The following is a 26,138-nucleotide window of genomic DNA, read 5'->3' on the forward strand; positions in this document are numbered from 1 at the left end:
TGAGATGAGCTCATTCCCGGCACAAATCCAATTTCCAAGGCACCGTACCGCATGGCTCCAGCAGAACTGAAGGAACTTCAGGAGCAATTACAGGAGCTTCTTGACAAGGGTTTCATACGCCCTAGTCACTCACCATGGGGAGCACCTGTGTTGTTCGTGAAGAAGAAGGATGGAAGCATGCGCTTATGCATAGACTACCGTGCTTTGAACCAGGTCACAATTAAAAACAGGTACCCTCTTCCCAGGATATCACCAGGTTAAAGTCAAGGAAGGTGATATACCTAAAACAGCCTTCAGGACTAGATACGGACATTATGAGTTCGTAGTCATGCCTTTCGGCGTGACAAATGCCCCAGCTACATTCATGGACCTCATGAACAGAGTATTCAGAGAATACTTAGACAAGTTTGTCATCGTGTTCATCGATGACATTCTTATCTATTCAGGCACTCAGGAGGACCATGCAGAGCATCTGAAGACAGTTTTGCAGATCCTTCACAGAATCAGTTGTACGCCAAATTCACGAAATGTGAATTTTGGCTAGACCATGTAGCCTTTCTAGGTCACATCATCTCCAAGGATGGTGTTATGGTAGATCCCAAGAAGAAGCTGTAAGTAACTGGAAGAGACCCAGAACGCCGGTGAAATCGAAGCTTTCGGATTAGCGAGCTACACAGAAATTCAGAGGACTTCTCCAGATAGCCTCCCACGCTCTCACCGGAAGAACAAGAAATTTCAGGATGAGGATCAAAATTTCAATAACTAAAACGGAGATTGACCGGTGCTCTATTTTAGCTATACCAAAACATGCATAACTTCGACATCTATAGCGACGCCTAAATTGGGATTAGAGCAGACTGGCAGCAGGCAAGGTGATCGCCATGCCTCCGCAACTCAAGGATTATGAGAGGAACTATCCTACTCACGACCTTGAGCTTGCATGGTGTTCGCCTCAAGATTCGAGACATTATCCATGACGGAGCTCAGCAGAGTGTATGATCATCAAAGTCTGAAGTATTTCTTTACTCGAAGGATCTGAATATGATGGTTAGAGCTGATCAAAGATTATGACATAGATATCCTCTACTATCCAGGGAAAGCTAATAAGCAGACGCACTTAGCAGGAAGTCTAGTGCTACCTTATTATCTTTAGCACTATGTCACCACCCCGAGGAAGGAGATTACAACTTTAGTCTCGAAATTTTAGTCGGGCACTTTCCACAATGTCCTTAGCATCTACCTCCTTGATGATATCCAGACACCAAGAGCAGGATCCCGAAATCCGAAAATCAAGCAAGGTTAGCGTAATCGAAGTGGAGAGTTGAGTGTCCGCCAGGGTAGTGTATCGGTGATGACTTTGTGTTCCGATCGGGAGGAACTACGAGCGATTCTAGACGAGGCTCACGGACTCCTACGCGATGATCCGGTTCCACCAAATGTATCGAGATCTAAAGAAACGATTTGGTGGCTCGACGAGCGAGATATCGCCAGACACAGATCTCGCCTAACTCGAAGGGTTAAGGCGAACATCACGGAGGAGTTCTGCGATCCAGATTCCGAGAATGGAAGTGGAGGATATCTCTATGGACTTCATAGTGGGTTACCCGGAACCACGAATGGTTTTGATGCCATTTGGGTAATAGTCGACTAAATCCCCACTTCTTAGCTATCGAATATCCTATTCCATGGAGCAACTAGCTCACCTGATCTCAAGGAGATAGTCAGTTGGATGGAGTCCCACGAACCATTATATCGCATGAGACAAGAGATTTACATCACACGGAAGTGTGTGCGATCACTATGGGCACCCGCTAAAATTCAAGATGACCTTCCATCCTCGCATGGACGGTCGACGGAGCGAGTGAATCGTGCTCAAGATACGCCCGAGCTTCAGGCCCTAGATTTGAGGAAGTTGTGCAAATATCCGAGTCTAGCAGAATTTGCATACAACAGCTATCGAGCCACCTATCGGCACGGCACCTTATGAGGCACTATCATGAGGTGCATCACCAACTGGTACGAGAGTGGTGAATGTAGGAGCTAGAGCTTGCATGATCTAGTAGCAGATACCACACCAGCTATACAGCAGAGCCAGAGGATAGAGACAAGACAGAGCCGTCAGAAGAGCTATCCGATACACGACGCAGACCCCTAGAGTTTTCAATTGGGGATACAGTTTTCCTCAGAGAGTCATGCGTTTTGGGAAGAAGGGCAAGCTAGCTCCCAGATATGTGGGACCCTACCTTATCACGAAGAGAGTGGGAAAGGTAGCATATGAGCTAGAGCTACCTCAGGAGATGTCACCCGTCCACAACGTATTTCATGTCTCCATGCTGAAGAAGCATATTCCAGACGCCACCCAGGTGATTGAGCCCCAGTTGGTACAGGTCCGTGATGATCTCAGCTATGACAGTCGGCCTATTCAGATAATAGACCGAGCAGTAAAGAAATTACGGAACAAGGAAGTGCCATTAGTCAAAGTCAGTTGGCAAAATCACACAGCAGCAGAGGTGACTTGGGAGACAAAGGCCAGCATGAGACAGAAGTACCCAGAATTGTTTTAAGTTCGGGACGAACTTTTATAAGGTATGGGGGATTGTAATATGATTTTTTTGGAATTTTTAGATATTTTTCCGGAATTTTCCGAGTAGCGGAAGCAGCAAAAATAATTGGAACCGTAAAATAGCTTAGGCGGGAATCGAACCCGAGACCTATGGTTTACGGATAAGTTTAGTAACCGGTGAACCCAGCAGGGCCGTGCTGAAAGGAAGGAGAACCAAATATATTTATATTAGAGTTGGGTTCATTAAACCACTTAAAATAAATATAAACTTAAGTTGGGATTTGGGTTATTTTATATTGGTTTTACCGTGACCTATTCCTCACCCTAGCCCTCACGCCGACTCCTCCTTCTCCTCTCCCTCACGCACGGTACACCAAGCCCCAAGGGCCAAGGGAACATCTCCCGGCGACGACTCCAACACAAAAAGGGTCCTTCTCCGCGAGAGGAACGCGAGGACGGAAGCGGTTCGTCGAGCGGACAGTTTTCCGGAAACACCTAGCGAATAGAATCGTAAGAAAACCTTACGATTGAGGTAAGAAACCCCTCACCTGCAGTATAATTGCTCTCGCTTGTTAGTTTTGGCGTTAGTTCAGTAATTTTACAGTTCTCAGTTTTAGGGTGTGTTTTTAATGCACACCAAGCATTCGATAGAATACCCAGTTCAGGAGGCACCAATAGGCGTCCTAACAGCATGTAAAATATATTAGAAACATTTTATTCATTGGTTATCAGTTATCACAGCTATATAGATCAGATATCCATTGGGTAGGCTCCACAAAGAGCCTCTAGGTTCAGATAACCTAGCTTTAGGTTCGATAACCTAGAAAGTAAAATAAAACAGATTCAAGATTTTACTTTTTATTCAACCGTGACTTGGATCAGATATCCATGGGTTGGACTCCCACAGTCGTCCCTAGGTTGAGATAACCTAGTAACCCTGAATTGACTTGCAATCCGGTCTCGTAGGGATGCGCAAGACAATAAGTACAATTATCGTGGCCCAACAAGATGTTTAGTATTTTCATCTATTATATGTATAGTTTTCAAATTTGAAACCAGTGATGAGAACACAAATTTAGCGTTCATTCAGTTCAGGTTCTTTATATGATTTGAGTTCATGTACAGATTTAGATATATGCATGACTAGTTCAGTTTCAGTTTAAAATATGTTCGGTTTATATGTTATGCCATGCTTTGTGTGATACCATGCCATGCCATGCTTGCATGCTCAGTTTAGTTTCAAATCGCATGTTTTAAAAACATAATCGCATCGTTGCATGTTTTTTGAGGTAGATGGTTTCTTACTAAGCTTGGCTTATAGATACTACTTTTCTTATACCTGCAGATACCGTAAAAGAAAAGTGGATTAACGGAGGTTGGAGGGCGTGCTACGATGATGTGTGTGCAAGGGCCGGAATAAAGATCCTTGGGATCTATACGTTTTATTTCAGTTTAGCACTTATCATGTCTAGTTTGATACTTAGTCTTGTTACTAATTGTTCTAGCTTAGTAACTATGTTTTGTTAGCTTATCATGTTTAGAACATTAGTACTTATATGCTAGAATGTATCTTCATTGTTTTAGAACTATTGTGTGATGTTTTGGCACGCCAAAGTGCTGATATCAGAACTCTCGAGTGAAATCGAGACATCGATCGGTGCCTGCACCGATCGTGGTTCGGCCCATCGATCGGCCACCGACCGATCCAATGAGATATAAGATGCTATCAGATCCTCCGGATCGGTCACCGACCGATCCACCGATACAAACCTCGGAGGAAATTTCAGTGCATGGATCGGTCACCACCGATCCAAAGATCAACAGAGGCATCTCGGCGCCTCCAGTGCTCGGATCGGTCTGCGGACCGATCCAGAGATCTGGATCGGTCTGCAGACCGATCCGCTGGATCGATTGGGACGCGGCTGCATCGCGCGATAAGATTGATCGATCCGTGGATCGATCAGCAGCTAGCTGGGAAGTTAGTTTGAGTTCCTAGCTCAGATGGGAGGTCAAGCATTCTCCTTAGCACATGTACACCAACCGGAAAGGGTCTTGAATCCTTCCTTATAACAGCATGGGTGCATCAGTTATCAGATTAATAGAGTCAGTTAGTGAAATTTTTATTTTACCTAGTTTTCCGCACGGTACGGCACAGTAGTTCCAGTAGTTAATGTAGCGATCCGGCTCACAGCCTAGTACCCAGGAGTTGGGTCGTTACATATTCGGATATCAACACACCCCCTTCAAGTAAGCTTATCCCAACGGATAAGAGTATTAAGTTCAAGGTAAAGGCTAGACTTTCTTTCTTAAGACGATATAGTCCTCCCAGGTGCTTACGATTTATAGGCATTCGTTTCCCAAGATACAACTGTTGATACCCAAAGGTAGTTTTGATATAATCAAATAAGTTAAGTTAGGTCCTATTGTATTTAACCATGTGTATAAGTGTGCAAGAACTTAGGAGCACAGGATGTCGAGCAAAAGACGCAGCTAGCAAGAAGGCAGGCACGGGAGAGAGCCGACGGGCTCAGTGCATCTGAGGGACGAGGTGCTGTGGAAGAGTACGCGGGCGGACGAGAAGGAGGCGGGCAACATTTCCGAGGAACGAGAAGTTAGAGCGGAAACTTGCTCGAGAAGGCCGAAAGTTGGGTTCAGGTGAGTCCTATTCTGGATGGCCGAAATCACCCAAGCTAACGGAGGTGGAGCGGAAGACCCGGACCGATGCGAGCGGAACCAAAGGAGGTCGGGACCAAAAATTAGCAAAGGGCTGATTTTTGGCCCCGGGGCGGCCAGACCTGGTCGAGGTGCCCGAACTAGGGGTGCCCGGACGAGTCTAGGAGCCCGGAACCCGATTCTTAACCATTTCGACGTAGCATTTGAACATTGCGTCGGGGATAGAATTCTATCCCATTCCAGGCGCCGAGAACCCTTCAGGTGCCCCGAGCAGCTCTGCTCCTATAAGCTAACAACAATAAGAATTACAAAGTAACAACACTTGTGCTTAAGTTTGTCTGAGTTTAGCTTTCTGATTCTGTGCGTTCATTACTGTAAGAGGCTTCTCCATCCAAAGGAGATTTTTAGTGTGCTTTTTCATATGCCTTGGATTAACAACCTCCCCGGTTGTAATCAAGTAAATCTGTTGAGCCTCGTCTTTTTAGTTTATTATTATTTCTATGTTTATGCAAGTGTTTTAATTAAGTTATAAGTTCGAGAAAAGTCTTTTTATTTTGTTTTTGTCTAGGGGCTATTCACCCCCTCTAGTCGGCCGCCAAGGGTCCTAACAAGTGGTATCAGAGTCAAGTTCGCTTCAGGAGAACTAACCGTCAAACGAAGGACGCGAGATGGTCGGACCAAGCATCTACCCACCAAAGTTCGAGGGGAAGTTTGCGAGTTGGAAAAAGCGAATGGAAGTATTTTTTAAAACCGATTTTGAATTGCTTTTAATAATGAAGTTCGGTTTTGTAGCACTCAAAGATAAGAATAGCAGTGGACGAAAAAAGAGCAGGCCGACTTTGTGGCAAACGGCAAAGCAGTTCCATCTACTGAGTGTCCTACTGTCACAAAAAGTCAACCGGATCGGCGCCTACAACTCAGCAAAGGAGCTTTGGGAGAAGTTCCTTGAACTACACGAAGGGGCGCCCGAAGCTAAGCTCGCGAGACGGGATCTGCTAAGGAATCAACTGAGTAACATAAAATTGGAAGCAAAAGAAACTATTGCACATCTTCACTCGAGAATGAAGGAACTAATCACCGGCCTCACGAATCTCAGAGAAAAGGTAAGCAACCGAGATTCGCTAAGGTACGCGCTTAATGCATTTCCTAGAACTACCGAGTGCGCATCATTAGTAGATGCTTACTATATATCTAAAGATTTAGAATCTGTCACCTTAGAAGAAATGTTTTCAACATTTGAAGTCAATGAAACGAGATGTGCAGATTCGAAGGAGCCGAAGCACAATATTGCCCTCAAGACAAAGATGGATGATCTAGATTCAGAATCCTCTCTCGATGACGATGATGAAACGGCAATGATGGTAAGGCGATTTAAAAAATTATTTAAATCTAGAAAAACTAACCATCTACAGGGTAGAAAGAAAATCAAATGCTACCACTACAATGAAGAAGGGCACGTTAAAGATAACTGCCCTAAGTCGAAGAACAAGGACAAGGGCAAGAACAAGAAGCATGTCCAATCTAATAAGTACAAAATGCTAAAGGCGACGTGGGACGAAACGTCGTCCGAATCGGAAATTGAAGTCATCGCCGAACTTGCGTTAGTGGCAAGTCATGAAGAAGACGAAAACGAAGCAAGCTCGTCCGAAATGAACATCAAAAGCATCGATGAAGGAGGAGCGACATCGGAAGAAAGCAGAGTTCAGGGGGAGTACGGACAACGGAATCGACAATGTAAGTCAGGTACGATCTCTGCCTCTCGATAAATTATTCAAGTTTGTTAAATTATTGTCAAAGGATTGTTATAAGCTAGAAAAAGAAAACCAAGAGTTAAAATTAATTCCAGCCAAATCTTGTCCATCAAAAGAATTTGACAAAATAAAATTAGAAAATGATAATTTGCAAAAAGAAATAAAGAACTTAAAAAATCATACATGCTTATATAATACAAGTATTAGAAAATTTAATGATCTAAATTAATACCTTAATTACCATAAGGGACAAATTAAGAAAATTTCTCAGAAATATATTCCTAAAAGATTTTTAATCAACCCAGTTGGAAGGAACCTATATTAGGTTCCAAAATCATTCTTCGATTAAAACTTTAAAGTTAGGGCTTTCAGAGAATAGATTAAATATTTGATTTCCTTAAGATGGTTTGTCTAAAAAGTGGTTGTTACTACAATAACCAAGAAGACCTAGTGTCTCGCCATAGCATGGAAGTCAATTAATAAAATAAAATGTTTAATTGACTAACTGATAAAGCATTTAATTATAATTAATGCTTTAAATAGTTATTCAAATATTTTTTTACAAAACTTAAATTTTCTAAAATTACTACAAGTTTTTTTTAAGTGATATCTAAGTTATTTTCAAAGTTTTCAAAAACATGATAAGTTTTTCAAAATGTTAGAAAATTAGAATTTTTTTAAAAACTTTCTTATTTTTGAAAAGTTACCCTTAAATTTTTTTTTAGGTACTCCATTTTTTTATGTGATCAGAGGTTAAGAAGGGAAGATTAAGTCTACGGGAAAATAGTTTAAAACTTTTTTCAATTTTTGCACTTTATTGCAAAATTAATTTCTTTTACTTTATGTTGGTTTATCCTAACTTAACTTGGGTTGTTCACATCAAAAAAAAAGAGGTTGTTGGTACCCCAAGGTAGTTTTGATGTGATCAAACAAGTTAAATAGGTTCTGTTATATTTAACTTTGTGTCTAAATGTGCAGGAACTTAGGAGCACAGGATGTCGAGCAAAAGACGCAACTAGTGAGAAGGCATGGGAGAGAGCCGACGGGCTCGGTGCGTCTAAGGGACGAGGTGCTGCGGAAGAGTACGCGGGCGGATGAGAAGAAGGCGTGCGATGTTTTCGAGTAACGAGAAGCCAGAGCGGAAGCTTGCTCGAGAAGGCTAGAAGTTGGGTTCGGGTGAGCCCTATTCCGGATAGCCGAAATCACCCAAGCTAGCGGAGTCAGAGCGAAAGACCCAGACTGATGCGAGAGGAACCAAAGAAGGAGGTCGGGACCACAAATCAGCAAAGGGTTGACTTTTGGCCCCGGGGCGCCCGGACTAAGGGCGCCCAGACCTGGTCGGGTCGCCCGAACCAGTCCAGGGCACCCAGACTAGGGGCCCCGAACCAGTCCGGGGCGCCGGACTCCGGCCGCCCGGAACTCCATTCTTAGCCATTTCGACGTGTCGTTTGAACGTTGCGTCGGAAATAGAATTTTATCTCATTCCAGGCGCTTGGAACCCTTCTAGACGCCCCGAGCAGGGCTATATAAGCAGCCCTGCTCCCAGAAGCTAACAACAACAAGAATTACAAAGTAACAATACTTGTGCTTGAGTTTGTCTGAGTTTAACTTTCTGATTCTGTGTGTTCATTGTTGTACAAGGCTTCTCCGTCCAAAGGAGATTTTTAGTGCGCTTTTTCATATGTCTTGGATTAACAACTTCCTCGATTGTAACCAAATAAATCTGTTGAGTTTCGTCTTTTTGGTTTATTATTATTTCCATGTTTATCCAAATGTTTTAATTAAGTTATAAGTTCAAGAAAAGTCTTTTTGTTTTATTTTTATGTAGGAGTTATTCACCCCCCTCTAGTCGACCGCCAAGGGTCCTAACAACAACGACTTGCATCTTGAAATAGGAGCACTCCAAATTTCAAACATGTCAAACTTTCGAAGCCTTGAAACTCTTAAGAGAGGAGAGAAAAGAACCCAAGAGAAGAATTCACAACTTGAGAATGGAGTGAATTGAATCAAAGAAATAGGGTTCCTATTATAGGGATGAAGTGTTACTCCTAACCGGTAAAAGGTTTCTTCCAAAGGTGAAAAGACATGGGTATGTCTTTTCACTTAAAGCATTTCAATTATCACTAATTAATTCAATTGATTAATCTGATTAATTATTTACTTAATCAATTGTAAATATTAATTAATTAATTAATTAATATCACAATCATGATTAATCTTTTAAATAATCAATTAATCAACTAATGAAATTAATTATAATTTCACACATCTCAATGGTTCCTCATATTCGAGTTAGCGTTCATGTAATCTTATCCATGAATTCAACTCGTGTGCGAGTTAAACTTCCGTCTGATCATATCAGACCAATCTTTGATTAGATATTAATTTCTCATTCACTCGAGAAATTAGTTTACGACGACCTACTCACAAAATAATCGTCTTATCCCTATTAATTTATTGGTCACCAAAACCAATTTTCCAACCATCCCCACATGAATGGAAATTATGGATAAGTTTCAAGTCTCAAACAAGAGTTCCATTGGAAGATTATCACATCAAGAGAGGTAGCTTATGACTTTGAACCCTCCGTAGTAGAATATGATAGGATTTACTAGCCCAATGAACTATGCCTTAAATTGTTTAGCCGTTGGTGTAAACCAAGATAAACATATCCACACAATAACCCCTAGGTTTTTACCGATTCTTTATCGTGTTCGTCTTGGCCATGGACAAAACTTGGGATTCATAATTGTTTCATTGAAGAGTATCCTGATACCCTATTATACCTTTGCAGTATAATATAGGAATCATTAAGAACTTTTGTTCACCATGTACTCATTTTACAGGTTACACATTTTGTCTTAAGGAAGGAGTTGGAGTAATTACCCTAGGTGCCTCTAATCTTGCAGCTTAGTTGTCCTTTTTGAACTATAATCTTGAGATCTTTGGTTAACATGGTTGGATTACCACTACTCGATTTAAATGTTGACTTTTAAACTCATTCCCTTAAACATACAGTATAATTTGATCTCTCAGTAGACCTTTTTTAACTAGTAGATCCGCACAATTCTCTATATTCAATAGAAATTTCACCACTAGAGATCTACTATTATAATAATGTATTAAGTCATTTCAAGACTTACCATTTTACACTAATGTCCTCATAATTTCTTAGATATCATAATATTTCATATATATTTCATATATATTGGCACAGATTGATGCATTTTATGCAATTAATTCTTTGAGCCCCAATTGGGTATATATACCCCATATTTATTGATTCACCCACACATTTATAGGCTTTATTAGAATGTTTGTAACCTTTCAATGCCTTATAGAAATTTTTTTTCATTTTTATCTCACTAAGGTTTGTGGTTTGTCGAGAGGATAACTTCTCCCATAATTTTCAAGATAAATCCAAAACTTATCAACATATCTTTTATCACCATTGTTGAATTAAGGTGAATATGATATAGTCGATTATTGAATGTTGCACTTCCTCAAGAAAGATTCCTTGAGCAATACCCTGTATTCTCTCCCTTGATCACCATAAATGATCTCCCTTAGTCGATTTTTCCAACCACATTTCTAGTATTTTTAAAACACTTCAAAGGCCTAAATCTTGCTTAAAAGCAAGTCTCCATAGCTCCAATCTTCTGATTTCACCAAGCTAAAAATTATGGTTGTCTAATCAGGATGATGACCAAATTGCACTTGTTTTTAAAAGTGTTCAATCTAAAAAATATGCATCACTTAGTCTTCCAATTTCATCGAGCTAGAGCTACCATTATCTGATTCGAGTGTTGACCAAATTGCATTTACTCTTCAAGAGATACTCGACTCAAGAAGTATATATCCTTTAGTCTTTCAATCTCATCGAGTCAAATTGTGGTCTTCTGATCAAAGTGCTGACTAAAATTATTTTTACTATTCGAGAGATACTCGACTCAAGAAGTATACATCCCTTGGTCAAGCCATAGTTGGGATCGTCTGATTGGAGTACTCACTAAGATTATATTACTCTTCGAAAGGCACTCAACTCAAGAAGTATACATCCTTTTGTCTTCGAATCTCATCGAACCAAAGTTGTGGTTTACTCTTCGAGAGGCACTCGACTCAAGAAGTATGCATCCCTTGGTCTTCCAATCTCGTCGAACCAAAACTGCGGTCGTTTGATTGGAGTACTAACCAGGATTGTATTACTCTCAAAGACAATCAACTCAAGAAGTATATATCCCTTGGTCTTTCAATCTCATCAAGTCATAGCTAATTGGAGTGTTGACCATGATTGCATTTATTCTTCTAGAGACACTTGACTCAATTTCTTAGTCAATTGCAACGCATGTGATGCAATACTTCTAACTCATTTATTTTAACCTCCACTTAGATTTCAATGAGTTAAACTCAATTCTAGCTTTTGGCCAAGTGGGCTTAATCTTTTATCTAAACTCACTATCCTTAACTTTATAATTTTAATCAAATAACCCCTACAAAACCTTGACCATTAGTGTTACATTTTACCCATGGTATAATTTGTCATCCAACCGTTTAAGGAGTGGTTCAAAAAATTCTATTCTTACTTGCTAATAACTCTCCCATCACTTAAGGTTCACTTTTGGATGCGCTAAAACATCTTTTGATAGTAATCTTAAAAGGTACATTTTCTTCAAGTAATACAGTGTCTTTTATATCATCGCTTGAAGAAAATTACGAAAAATTTCTCCAATTTCTCTCCCGTATAAATGGGACCCACGATCGTCATAACCGTCACTATCATCTCCGATCGCCTAATCGCCACCGCCCATTCTATTCACGGGTTCACACCGACCGCCAACCTTCCAACTCCCGCGTCTCAACTGCAACAAGCAACCATCGACTGTCGCGAGCAGTCATCATTCGATCAAGCAGCTACTGACGTCTCTTATTTGCTTCGGCCACGAGCATTGACGACTTTCTCCGACCTTCCCTGTTGTTGCCCTCTTCACCCGTGACCAGCCACCTACCCTGATCTCAGTTGCGAGTAGTAGCTTGCCTCACCATGAGCACTTGTCATCAACCACAGCCACCGGCTCTCTGTTGCCTACTGCCATTACTGGAGAGGAATGGAATTTGGGTAAGGTGAACCGTAATTGATTAATCTAATAATTTCGGATTGATTAAGATTATGTGAATTGGTTGGGTTAAATCTTGATTAACTGGAAGAGCAAGGGGAAGAGGATAACACTATGTTGATTTGGGGGTTAATTAATTTGGATTTCTGCAGCCCTCTCACAGATCCGGCCACTATCTTCCAGCTATGAACCCCTCCAGTCGTGAGCCACCGGCAATCACCTTGAGTTTGGGTGAGTTTTGGGAATAATCCATGGTTGTAAACCCTAATTTAATTAGGTTATGGTGTGACTAGGGTTAATTGTTGGATTAAACCTAATCTAGTCAATAAGATGGATTAATTAGGGTTGATAACAGGATTAACCCTAATTTGATTTAGTTATTTATTCCTATATAATTAGCTAAATAACACGTGTTGATGTAGGACTCTGATCCAAAGATGGTCATCTTGACGTGGAATTTATTTAGAACAATCTACATATAAAGGTGAGTATTTCTTCCTTGACCTCGATAGTTCATTTATCTTAGTGCATATATATAATTGACTGATTAGGTTGCTTTACCTTTATTCTACTCATATTTTATCGGAGTTCGATACTTACATACTTGATCTTAGAGATAATCTGTTTATTATCTATATAGTCTAATCTTTGAATATTCTTACTCTGTAGCGTACACACATGTATGGTGTGTACTATAGAAGTTATCATGCTGATTATGTATATGTTAGTGTGCACACATGTATAGGTGTTGCTACTTATTGTATATGTTGTTAATAGACACATGTTAGATCTCTATATATATATAGAGAGATATATATGTAGTTAATAGATCATATTTCTAATATACCCATGTTGTATGTGCACATGTATCTGGCATGTTTTATTAGAAGTATCTTGTTGATTATACCTATGTTGTGTGTGCACACGTGTCTATTGTGTGTGCACATGTATAGTGTGTATTATTGGAGATATCATGTTGAGTATACTTATGTTGTATGTGCACACGTGTCCGATATGTTTTATTGGAAGTATCTTGTTGATTATACTCATGTTGTGTGTGCACACGTGTCTAGTATGTATTATTGGAGCTATCATGTTAATTATACCTACGTTGTAGGGTGCATACGTGTATGTTGTGTACATGTCTAGTGTGTGCTACTTGTTATGTTTGTTGTTTAGTATACATCAATTGGTGTGCACACGTGTCTGGTGTACTATGGGAAGTATCATGTTGATTATATCTATGTTGTAGTGTACACATGTATCTGGTGTGTACTATAGGTGTTGCTACTTACTGTATATGTTGTCTGGTAGACACCTGTTGGACCTTTTCATACATATAGATATATGTGATTGATAGATCATGTTTCTAGATAAACCTAGATCTATCATACTATGTATGATAGCATAACATTGCATAGAGTTTATATACTCTTGTTGATGCAACTAGTTACTAGGTAAGTAACACTACTCGGTGTCATTGTATGTATACATGTCAATTAAGTCTCCTATGAGTGGTTAATGATATGTCTCCACTATGATGTTGAGAGGGTTGTGTGATATGTTCGCTATATTATTATCCTCGAGTTGTTATAGCCTGGGCTACTCACGAGGTATCCATGGTAAAGTGATCTCCCACAACCCGTAGCTAAATAGCTGCATCCTGTCTGTCCATAGGTTATCTGTGGTAGAGTAAACTTGCACAGACAAGGACCCTAACATTTCAAATTGCCCACGGGTTATCTGTGATAGAGTGATCTCCCGCAGTCCCTAGCTAGATAGCTTGATGTCTTGGTTATTTGTATTGCTTATGGTGGAGCATTGCTCCCACGTATGATGTATTGCTTGTGGGGAAGCGTTGCTCTCACATATGTTGTATTGCTTGTGGTGGAGTGTTGCCCTCACATATGATGGTTTGCTTGTGGTGGAGCGTTGGCACCGCAGAATGATATTTCTAGTGGTGGAGCTTTGCTCCCACACATGATGATCTATTACTGTTATATGTACTGACACAGGCTTAGGCTTTGCGGTACCATATTGATCATTATCTGGCTCTGCTCATTGCATTATTTATAGTTGATGCATGTTACGTATGGTTGCCGTGTTACCCAGGTGTTACAAGCAGATCTATTGTTGATCCCTAATGATTTATTGATCATTATACCGTGTGTGTTAGACCGGTACTGGTATGTGCATTTATTATGTCATATATAATCATATTCTTATTTCCCTACTACACTATATACTTTAATCTCCTTACACATTTATCCATGCACTATCATTTATCTATTACCCGCGGAGTCACCTAGACTCACCACCTCTTTTACTATTTTCCATTTCCGGGTAACAGATAGATGATGGAGGAGTCGCTTGGAGGATCCTAGCTTCTAGTCTCACATCACACTGAGATCATTTTTTTATGCTATTTCTTACTGCACTACTTGCATTTTTGTTTTTCGGACTTGGTATGTAATAATTTACCTTGCTCTTGGATTTAAGTCTTGTGGCTACTTTTATTCGGTTATGTGTTGTGGTTGTGTAAGTCGTGCTAGCATACAGTCAATTATTCAGTTCATATCTGCGTGATTTGCCTTTATACTGACAGTGTGGGTTGTATATTATTATCTTCCGCTTGTTTATTTTCAGTCGTGTAAGTTGTAATTATTATACTTGTACAGTCTTGTGGCAATGTGTTCAGAATTCATAGGTTGTCATAAGGGGGAGATGCTGCCCGGGCAGGGACTCCTTGGGGATGTGACAGATATGGTTATAGGCATGTTAAGGTAGAAGCGCTTAAGATCTTATTTGCGATAGATGAAGAAAACTAGGAAAAAAAGATTAAAAATTTTAAAGGAAAAAAAAGGATGGTGAACTGTTTTATTTACCGACATTTCCTTTGACAAAAGGAAAGAGGTTAGCAAAATTTACAGAACTTAATTTGTTAAAATTAGAAAGGCAAACATAAATTAACAATAGATTTAAAAAGGGCAATAATTAAAAAATTTTACTTCATCTATGATGAGAAACTCCACCATCTACCACTAAAGAGGTAGATAATAGGTGTAAGCTCGTTGAAGATAAACTTAAGACACTATGAACCAGAGTGGAAGTCTAAATCTAGAGTGGAACTATTCCACCTATGACAATGAGTTTTATATTATTGTTCAAGCTTATAGACATTCGCATTAACCCCCTACCCCATGAGTTCATCCTCGCACTAAATTTTGTTTAATCTCAATGTCACACATGTTAGGTGGGCTAAGTTCCTCAAAGAATACACTATTTGTGCAATCATGCTCTAGAATGTATTTAAATGTGGTTTGGGTTATGATGTTTAAGCAATATTTAAGTTAGGCTATATGGTATCTCATATATATGTCAAGTGTGTACAAGTTTGACATAAGTTGCACATACATTAATGGAAGTACAGGAAGGCTCTTATCATTATGAAAGTCCATGAAGGCTCTTAGCATAATGGAAGTCCAGTAAGAATCTGGGCACAGAAGAGTTACGTGGACACTTAGCATGAAGGGAGTCCCAACAGGTTCAAGTGGACTAGATGCTAGGCACAACAAGGAAGTCCTAAAGACAAGAAGCTACTTAGAATGGAGGAAGTCCTGGTGGTTTGGAAAACCTCTTGGCACCAAGGTTAACTCCACAAGAAGGGTTAGTACATTGAGAAACAAAGAAACCTAGAAAGCAAGCACAAACATAACCTTGCAAGCGGCTTAACAGAATGTGTCAATCAGCTAGAGTGCAATCGCCTAAAATCCTTCTATAGGTTTCGGCCAAAAGGGACAGTAGATTGTTAGTCATCCATCAACTCCTAATAGTCAACAAATGGTCCAGCAGTACCAACTCAAATTACCATTAGAATTGAAAATTGAATCAAGAAATTGTCAAAGCATGTCACTAGTCATCTGATAATGACCTATCAATCAACTAAGCACTGAAAAGGTTGTTTCAGGGAAAGAAAAAATTAATGATTTAGTTATAAATAAGGGTACAAGGTAGCTCAAGAAGTCATAAGCGAAAGCCCTGAAGTTGAATCTCTAACTCAATAAATGCACAAATCTTTCAACTTTATTTTCTTTGTAAAAGCACTCTTGTAAAGAAACTTTTGTGCTTCCTTGTTAGAGATTGTGTTAGATGATTTCTCCACCTTTAGCGGTTGAATAAGAAGAGAAAGAACTTGTATTTCTTATTTTGGTTCTTGCCTTGCCACATTTTATTTTTTTGTTGGATAACTTGTTCTTGCAGAGCAATTTCAATTGGGTATTCAACCTTCTACCTCTCCTGTGATCCGCAGATGCAAAACATTAAATAGGAGTGGATTATAAAACCGCAGATGCAATAAGTCATGTTGTCTCCACACACTGTATACCATGATCACAATAATGATCAAATTCAACCATGTCAAAGATGACTACACTGCTTGTTCTCACTTTGGGATAATTTTTTAAAATGTTCAAAATGGATACTATCAAAATTTAGTTGATTTTTTTGATAAAAATGATTACATATTTAGGGGCACACGTTTATATATTTTTAGAACGACTTTCTTATTTGAAAAATATGCACTAGCTAGACATTTTGAAAAGGATAAAGCCATAACCCTTGTTATATTGGTTTTACTGGCCCTCACTACAATGAGATATACATGGGTTGCATTACAATATAGGCAAAATATAGGCTTTTACACACCACAGTGCTCCCCAGAAGCTTTAGAAAGATGCAATAGAGTAAACTAATGGTAAACTAATTTTTAGGGTTACCTGGAACCAATCAAAGCCACAATTCTTTTTACTAGTGGTAAACTATTTTTTAAAAATAACATATTTCATTCCATACAATAAAACCAACAATACATCACAAATAACCAACTTGTACTCCAAAGTTATTAGGTTGCGTTGATTGACCATGTCTATAGTTTCAGATAAAGATGTAAAATTTGTCAATTGTTACTAGAAAGCCCTATGGAAATTATTTGAAATTCAACTTAAGTGTTTATCTACTTTCCACCCACCCACAGATTGATGGACAGACTAGGGTTGTCCACCACAATATAAGGAACTTATTGAGTTGTTGAGTGGGCAAAAATCTAAATATTTGATATCTAATGATACCACTTGCCAAATTTACTTACAATAATTCGATCCACCAATTTTATTCGATTTGAGAATGTGTATGGGTCGAAAGCTCATCAACTCATTGACCTTATTCCCTTGTCTACTACTTCCCATTTCAACTAAATGTTTTGTTGAGAGATCCATGCTCATGTCAAGAGGAAATTTGCATTTAATGGGACTTGTAAAATTCCAGATAATATACATTGTAAACTTACTCCAAAAAGCTTCATACTTACTCCAATGATCGTTGAGCATAATCCATTATTAATGTTACGGAGTTACAAGTATAAAGGACAGCCCGATGTACGAAGCTCCCGCCAATGCGAGATTCCAAGAGAGGGTCTATTGTATGCATCATTACCCTGCTTTGCAAGAGGTTGTTTCCGAGACTCAAACCATGACTTATAGGTCACATACTAATAACGTTACCATTGCGCAAAGGCTCTCCTTCCACGGAGTTACAAGTATATCATGGGACATTCAAGAATGTTGAAGACTTACAACCATATCGTGGACATTCAAGTCTTCCTCTGGTACAAGTCACATTTGGACAATGTCAACTCCAACGCTCTCATTTATGCCACAACCCTCTAATCAGATCAAGCACAATATGAATTCTCAAATGGTAATATTGCTAGATCGAAGGACTTACAAATAAATACCTAGTTCATGGAAAAGGAATTTTGAAAATTGACGGCTCTTGTATCATCATAGAAGAGCTTCGATGAATTTCCCGTGGAACATCCGCTCAATCTAGTTGAGAGGTGTCTTTACTTGGCACTTATATGCAACACCATTGGACTTGATTTTGATAGTTTCATTACCTCACAAGATCTACTTGGTGGAGAAGAATAATGCATAAAAAGAAAATAAAGTTGATGGTAAGATTAGCACATTGACAATTAGCTGAAACAACTTGGAGAATAATTTAAAATCAGCACATTTACAAATAAATTTTAAATTTAATTTTATAATTTAAGGATTATCGCATTTCTCTTTTACTAAATAATTAGGGATAATTGAATTTCCAATTTGACTTTTATGTTATTTCCTTATTTGGATTATTTCATTTCTTGTTTGCATTAAAGTCCATGTATTTGTCAATAATTAATTTTTTACTTACTTTTTTGTGTGTGAGTTTCCTCTATGTGAAGTTTGCTCTCTTGTTTCTTCATTATGCTACATCAATAGTGTCTTCGTGCTACATCATTTCATGCAAGCAATCTTCAATAAACACTAAGCTTGGACATAGTCAAAAATAACTAGTAAAGTAGGAAAAAAATTTAAGAAAGAAATAACAAACATGACAATGGTTTTCACCATTTTACATTAGTTTATTTTTGCATTATTGTTTTGGCTAATCCAGGCACAAATACTCAAACCTGAGAGTTGATGCCTTAAAGTGTTTCTTAAGTTGTACCTGACCAGGTCATTCAATTCCTCTTTCTTTTTAGAACAAGTGTATGTTCCAAGTAACAACTCTCTGAGGTTAGTTACATGGATCTTAACCAACTATTAACCTTTATGCAAGGCTATAGACTATTAAGAATTTTGGTTATTATAACAGTTAAATTGGAAATTATAGTGTGTCAAATAACTATAAGTTAGGTATATTTTAAATAATAAACATATGCTCTACATGATCTACAAGTTAATCAAGAAGCATAGAAGGAAGACTCACAGATCAGGATTACCATCGATCTTCCTTGAAAAGTCATTCAAAGGATACACAGAACTAATGATTCTGTCAACCACAACATCAGTGTCAACGTTGAAATATGAGGTGAATGATGAAATACTCAATAGTCCTTTCCAATTGTTTGTGGCTTGTTCGTCTCCAACTGCATAGATGATAAACTATGAGCAGAGCCGCAAGGAAACGAGCAAATGCATAAGGCAGAAACACATAGGTCAATACAAAGTATTACAATACCAGAGCTCCAGTGAATAGACTAGCATGTTGAAACTGATAACATACACTATATAAACACATCAAAACTACTCTGTAGGATAGTATCTGGAATGGTTAATATTACATATTTGAAGAACATGAAATGCTAGCCTCCAATCATCAACACTCATTCTGCCATAAGCAAAGAAATAATTGAGCAAAGAATCTAATTCAATTATCATTGCTCATCCAACATAAAAACCTGAATAACTGCCATTAGTTTATACAACCTAACTTCAGGCATTTTATGAATACGATGTATATTGTTGATAATTCTGTGAACTATTGTGGCTATGTATCTGTGGATCACAAGGTAGGAAAAAAAAATCCATATCCATGAGCCACCAAAAAAGAATCGATGAACTAGTAAACAGAGTGGAAGAATGAGGCAAATTAATTTTACATGCATACCATATGGACTCTCAGGTGACAAATAACCTCCGTTGGGAGGTGGAAAGATATGCAAGTTTGCAGGTGAGGCTGAAAAGAGGACCAACAAAATATGAGTAAAAGAAATTATATTTTGAAATGAAAGTGAAACACAAAAGGGAAGTTCGGATTCCATGTTCTCTAGTAAGAAGAAGAAATAAATTACCAGATGGGATCGCACTGACATTGGGCTTTTCATCAGCAACCACAGCCTGGAACAAGAAACTTGCGTGATTATGTATCCAGCTACAGAAAAAGAATGCAAAAGGAGATAAAACAGAAAGGAGAAAAAAAAAAAAATCTTGCGAGCCTAGAGAGTCCTCAACTAGAAGCTCAAAGATGCAAGTGCGAAAGTCTACAAACACGAGGAAACTCTTGCAGCTAGATCAGAGACGAATCAGCAGAAAAATCTAACAAAATTAGGAAGAAAAGCAAATAGGAAAAAAAAATATCGGCATGCTCGAATAAAGATCTGATGTCTGATATCAGCAATAGTTCGGGGCAAAAGAAGAAATAAATAATAAACCAACGTAGAAATCATAAGACAGGCCATTAGAATGGGAATAGAAAAAAGTGGAAGGCGTACGGGAACGGAGCCGAGTAGGTGGCTTGTTGGAAGGCTGGTGTATCCGTCTTCCATAAGGAGTAGCCTCAGCAGCAACACGAGGAGAAGAGGAGGGAAAGAGAGACCATAAGCAGCTAAACGATCAAAATCTCCGATTCTTTCTAGCTTTATTCGGTTGTCCGATTGCCTCTCCTTCTCAGCTCGAGGAACCCTAACAATCTTTTCGTCGTCTCAGCTACGTTTTGAAGTCTCTCAAGCCAGTGAGTGAAAGGAACAGCGAGCTCGGATCCATTGACCCCGAAGCAAGCTCCGAACTTGATATGCATGCTAACGGGTCTAAAATTTATTAGACCCCGGACAACTGATAAAACACTTCGAAAAATAATGAAATAATTTAAATTTAAATTTAAATTTAAACTTCATAAATATTCTCAAACTTAATTTTTTTTCTCAGTATGCATAAGCTCAGTTTTAATTCTTGATAAATGAACCAAAAAAGATAGTGGCAGTCATCTACCTCTACGATTAATTAAATAAAATTTAAATACCTAAATTATAAAAAAAAAATTAAATCATTCTATATGATCCTACATGGATCCTAGACATCTTACACAGTTAATTCTATAGTCATATGTAAAAAGGTAAATTAAAAAATCAGGTAAGTCACTATATGAGAAGATATTTTACTTCGCTGGAATAAAATTTAATTTTTATCGTTAAAATTAGTGAAGGAATTTTATTGCCATCACTAGATTTAGTGACTGTAATTTTAGCTCCGTTGCTAAATCTAGCTACAGATATTTATTTCCGCTAATTTAGCAATAGAAATAAAACATTGTAGCTAATTTAGTGACGGAAATAAAACATCTATTGCTAAGTTAAGGACGGATATAAAATATTCATCGCTAATTTAAGATAAAATTCAACGATCGATTTTTTTATTTCTACCATTAATTTATGTTATAATTTTAGCAGAAATCCTTTAATTTTACAATTTAAATCTTTTTTACATTCAAATTTCAAATGATACAATATTACATATCCAATTCATGATACATTCATAAACAATTCAAAAGCATCCATAAACAATTCATAAACAGGATAAAACACATCCACAAATAATTCAACAAATAATTCATAAATCATCCACGATACATTTAAAAATAATTACATTATTCATTTAAAGCATCATGTATTGATCTAAAATAATTTCATCACAAAACCCTAAATACATCACATCCTACTTAAAATCAACACATCTAAATGCAACATATTATCATCGAATCCTATAACAAGTATAATACAATAAGTTATTAAAAAACAAGGGAAAAACTTCTCATATATGAAAAAACATGTGCATATGGTAAGCCAAAAGTTAAAATAAATATATATAAGGGCAAAACTACTTATCAAAAAAATATATAAACTCATAAACATAAGTTAGACATATTTTTTAAATAATATATCATAATACAAATTTGAATATCTGCTAATGATAATAGAATATACATTTACCTACATTGTTCTTGGGAAGAAGTCAACAAACAAAATTTGAGATGCGTATAGGATTAAAATTAATATAACTAGTGATAAACAAAAAAAAAACTACAACCATGAGCTACTTATCAACATTCAGTAGTATTCAAATGTAACGACCCGCCTTCTACTAACTAAGCTGTAAGGTCGGATCGTCACATTATGTTGTGCTAAACTATTCCCTGACCATCATTAAACCTAATTACGGAACTATACTATTTAAAATTTTGTTAAACTATTATCATTTCTTTATTCTATATGTGCTAGAGGGTGTAATCTAAGCTGTTGTTAATATATTTTACATCCCTCATGGTCAAGGAGCTGGACTAAAGGTTTTCCGGCTGATTTCAGGCCTCCCAATCGATCCACATATCGATTGGAAGGGTCGAATCGATCCGGTGATCGATTCAGCAGGCTACTGTATGTGGGACTTAGGTTGGATCGATCCAGTGATCGATCCAGCATGCTACTGTGCTCGGGGCAATATTCTGGATCGATCGGCTGATCGATCCAGACTGGCCAATCGATCCAGTGATCGATCCCAGGCTTCCTGTTCGCGACAGGAGGCGTCCGGATCGATCGGTTGATCAATCCAGGAGCTTACTGTTCGCGGTACGAACTTCTCAATCGATCGGCTGATCGATTGAGAAGCCTCCAATCGATCGGCCGATCGATTGGGGTTTCTGATTTCGTACAGAAGTCTGATTTCAGCACTGATTCGTGCCTCAATCACACATACAAGTTCTAATATGACTAGAACACAATCTAGCATCACATAACTAATGTTCTAAGCATGGTAGAGTGCATAATTTACTAGTTCATGGCATTTAACATACTAAGGTGCGGAATAATAAAATGTTAACAAGTTCTAATGTTCAAAACAAAACTCGCTGAAATTCCCTAAGATCTTTGTTCCAAGTTCCGTCCACACACATCTTCATCACTGCATTGACCTCCAGCCTCCACTAGTCCATCTTCCCTTTACCTTTATCTGCAGTATAAGGAAAATAGTATCTGTAAGCTTGAGAGCTTAGTAAGAAACCATCTACCTCACAAAACATGCATACAATGCAAATTATGCTTTTAAAACATGATATTTGAAATACATACTGAATATGCTAAGCATGACATGGCATACAACACATAGAAACAAAACTGATCATGGCAATAAAACTAATTATAAACTATCATGTTGTATCAACGCAAAGCTAAACTGATACCATGGTTGAGCTAAGCTAATACTAATCTGATGCTGAAGCTGTACTGAGTTCACATAACTATTTTGTGATGTTTGAAACTATATTCATAATAGATTAAAATATATAATCATGTTGCTGTCTGGGCCCGGCAACTGTACTTGATGTGCGCGCATCCCTAACTAAACCCGAGGTTGCAAATTCCGAATCTAGTAGGGTTTACTAGGTTAGCTGAACCTAGGGACGACTATGGGAGCCCAACCCAATGGATATCTAATTCAGTACAGTGCCACTGAGAAAGTAAAATACTGAACATAGCTAATTATTACTTGTCTTGCTCATTCTAGGTTATCTGAACCTAGAGGCGACTGTGGGAGCTCACCCATTGGACATCTAGTCCTATAAGAGCTGTAGAAAGACTAACTAAGCTGTGCAAACGCTTCTATTGCATTTGTCTAAGCTAATAAAATGCCTAAGTTGCATTTTAACTGTGCTAACAATTTAATCGAACACTTGGTATGCGCTAATTCGCATCGTTTGTGCCGAAAATCTACATACTACTAAACTGAAACATAAAATTCATACGGAAGCTACTTATACTACAGGTGAGGGGTTTCTTACCTCGTGCTCGAAGTTTCTTACGATTCTAATCGTTAGATTTTCTGGAGAAGACGATCCTTTCGACGATCTTCTTGCGTCTTTACGTTCCTCTCGCGGAGGGGAGCGTCCTCGTATCCAAGGTGTCGCTGGAAGGTCCTCCTATGGCCCTAGGGACGAAATCCCTAGGTGTGCTTGTGGTTGGCGCCGAGAGAAGGAGGAGGGGAAGTGGGCGGCGGTGAGGGTTTGAGGGAGAGGAAAAGTTACGTTAAAAAAATAACTCTTCACCTATTAATTCCCTATTTATATTAAGTGGGTAATTCCGCCCAAATCCAATATAAATTTAATTGTTTCCCTTTCCTTTCAGCACGGCCCTGCTGGGTTCACCTGGTTACTAAGGTTCACCATAAGTCGTAGAACCCAATAGGTCTCGGGTTCAATTCCCGCGTAGACTATTTCCGTTTTCTATTTATTTTTGCTACTTCCGCTACTCTAAAAATTCTGTAAAAATATCCTAAAATTTCAGAAAAATCATAAAATATTTTTAAAATAATTTTGAAAATTTCGGGCGTTACATCAAATCTTGAGTTTTATGTGAGTCAAAATCATGTGGCATTGGGAAAAAAGAATGACTCATTAATGGAAAGTGAGAGAAGAATTCTTGCATTTACTACTCTTCTAAAGTCTTGACCTGATCTACCATTGACTGTTCACTACTAACCCGAGACTGCTCTAATGACATGACCTGATCCTTCAATTTTCTTATATTAAGGTTTCCACTCGAGTAGATGAAGAATTGGGACGACCCCTTAGCCTAGGATCCATTACACGATCATATGTGACTTTTGTATAGGAGTCAACGTCCAAGAGGGAGTTCTTTTTTCCTTCCATCAATAAAATCATAATATATATCATTTAGTACATCGTCTGATAGAATTTGTAACTCATCTCCCTCAATATTAAGCTAAGATGCTTCTGCAACAACAACTACATCAATGATTTCATTCTATGTAAAAAAATATTATTAATATCTAATATACAATTAATAAACTAGTAATTGTCAAATGTGAGTGGTAATAAAGTTTATATTCTTACATCTATGACCTTTGATTGAGCATCGAAAAGTGTCATCCTTTTTTTTATTGCGAAATACCTTCCAACAAATGGGAGGTCTCTATAAAGTATCAGTTTGCATGCACAATTTTTTTTATAAAATAAAATAAGTTCATTAATAAATAAAAAATTCTAGTATAACTTTATAGTAAACTTACCAAATCTATTGCATTCTCTACAATAGATTGTGATCTAGCCATATACTTTGTGGATCAAGTGCATGGGCCAATGAGCTCAGTATTTTTATTCTTTCAAGTAATCAATGGATTTTACTATCATTTTTCTACAACCCAAGTGTTTTTTTTCATACATCCCAAATCTCATCTGATATATGGGATGACCTTGTTTCATTCCTTCTTCACTTGTATAATAAGTACTTGTATAGTTTTGCATAATAATTATTCTATGTTTCTTTAAATTGCGTCTCATGTCGTTGCTCCCAAATATATTTTTTTCTATAATAATATCAAGAAAAATCGTATAAAAGTATATTATATAGTATCAATAATATTCAAATTATTTACTAAAAATTTTTAATAATAAAAATCTTTAAGATCTTGGTCTATATGTCTCTATATAGAATCAGAAGTGTACTAATACTCTTTAAATTTTTTGCTTATACAAGCAGCTACATTATGACCATCAGGAGTAAAATTGTATAAAAAACTATCATTTATCAAAATAATAAATAAAATATTAGATACATTGAAATTACTAATAACATTAATACTTATCAATCCCTAACAATTCTCAAAATAATCTAGCCAACTGCAATATCCAACATGATTATATCTGCAAAATAATATTATAACACATATACATACCAAATAATAATTAAATCAAAACTTATATGGTAGAACTAGTAAGATTTATATGTAAAAAGCAAGTATATCTTAAAACTTAATCATCATTATAATCTGAATCATTAACATTAATAGTTTGTAAGTCTTCATCACTATATACTATTAATACATTAAGCTCCTCACGACTAGATATATCTCCATCATCTATTTTCTCATAAGTGGCATTTACATTTTCAAGTAATTAAGATGTGAATTAAATTTGTGAATCAACTAAATGTATCTCTACTTCCTCATTTTGAAATGCCTTATGGTTTTAGGCCATGATGGAGTTCGACATTTCTATGGTCAAGCGAGGCTTCATTCAATAAACTGTTAACCATTCACTAGATCTTCTTCTCTTCATCGGGTATTAAAAATAAAAAACTTGACCAGCTCATACAGTGAAAATGAAAAATTCAAACTTGTTGAATCTCTTGTTTACATGAACTTCAACTAAATTATAGTTTGAATGTATTCTACTACCTATTCTTAGAGTCGGATCATACCATGAACATTTGAATAACACACACCTTTTTATGGGTAAAGTATGATATTCAACCTTAATAATTTTGTTAAGTCTACCATAATAATCAAATTCAGTATTAGTGTTATTGATAGATTATTTATGCAAACACCTAAATTATAGGTCAGTTTGTGTGAATCACATTGTTCCATGTGA

The 26,138-nt window shown here is 37.5% G+C and overlaps 1 protein-coding gene across 1 annotated transcript in view; it reads right to left on the bottom strand.

Annotated features, from left to right (window-relative positions):
* Positions 1-20,487, bottom strand: part of LOC121967675 (protein YIPF1 homolog) — a 43,270-nt gene extending 22,783 nt beyond the window's left edge. Inside the window, exons 1-4 of the mRNA XM_042518046.1 lie at positions 20,197-20,487; positions 19,777-19,822; positions 19,593-19,661; positions 18,912-19,071 (exon numbers count right to left, since the gene is read on the bottom strand). Coding sequence (XP_042373980.1) covers positions 18,912-19,071; positions 19,593-19,661; positions 19,777-19,822; positions 20,197-20,250 — 329 coding nt within the window. The 5' untranslated portion in view covers positions 20,251-20,487. The remainder of the gene's footprint in view (positions 1-18,911; positions 19,072-19,592; positions 19,662-19,776; positions 19,823-20,196) is intronic.
* Between the last annotated feature and the right edge of the window lie 5,651 nt (positions 20,488-26,138).

The sequence above is a fragment of the Zingiber officinale genome, chromosome 1B (genome assembly GCF_018446385.1).
Source record: "Zingiber officinale cultivar Zhangliang chromosome 1B, Zo_v1.1, whole genome shotgun sequence".
Classification (NCBI taxonomy): Eukaryota; Viridiplantae; Streptophyta; class Magnoliopsida; order Zingiberales; family Zingiberaceae; genus Zingiber; species Zingiber officinale.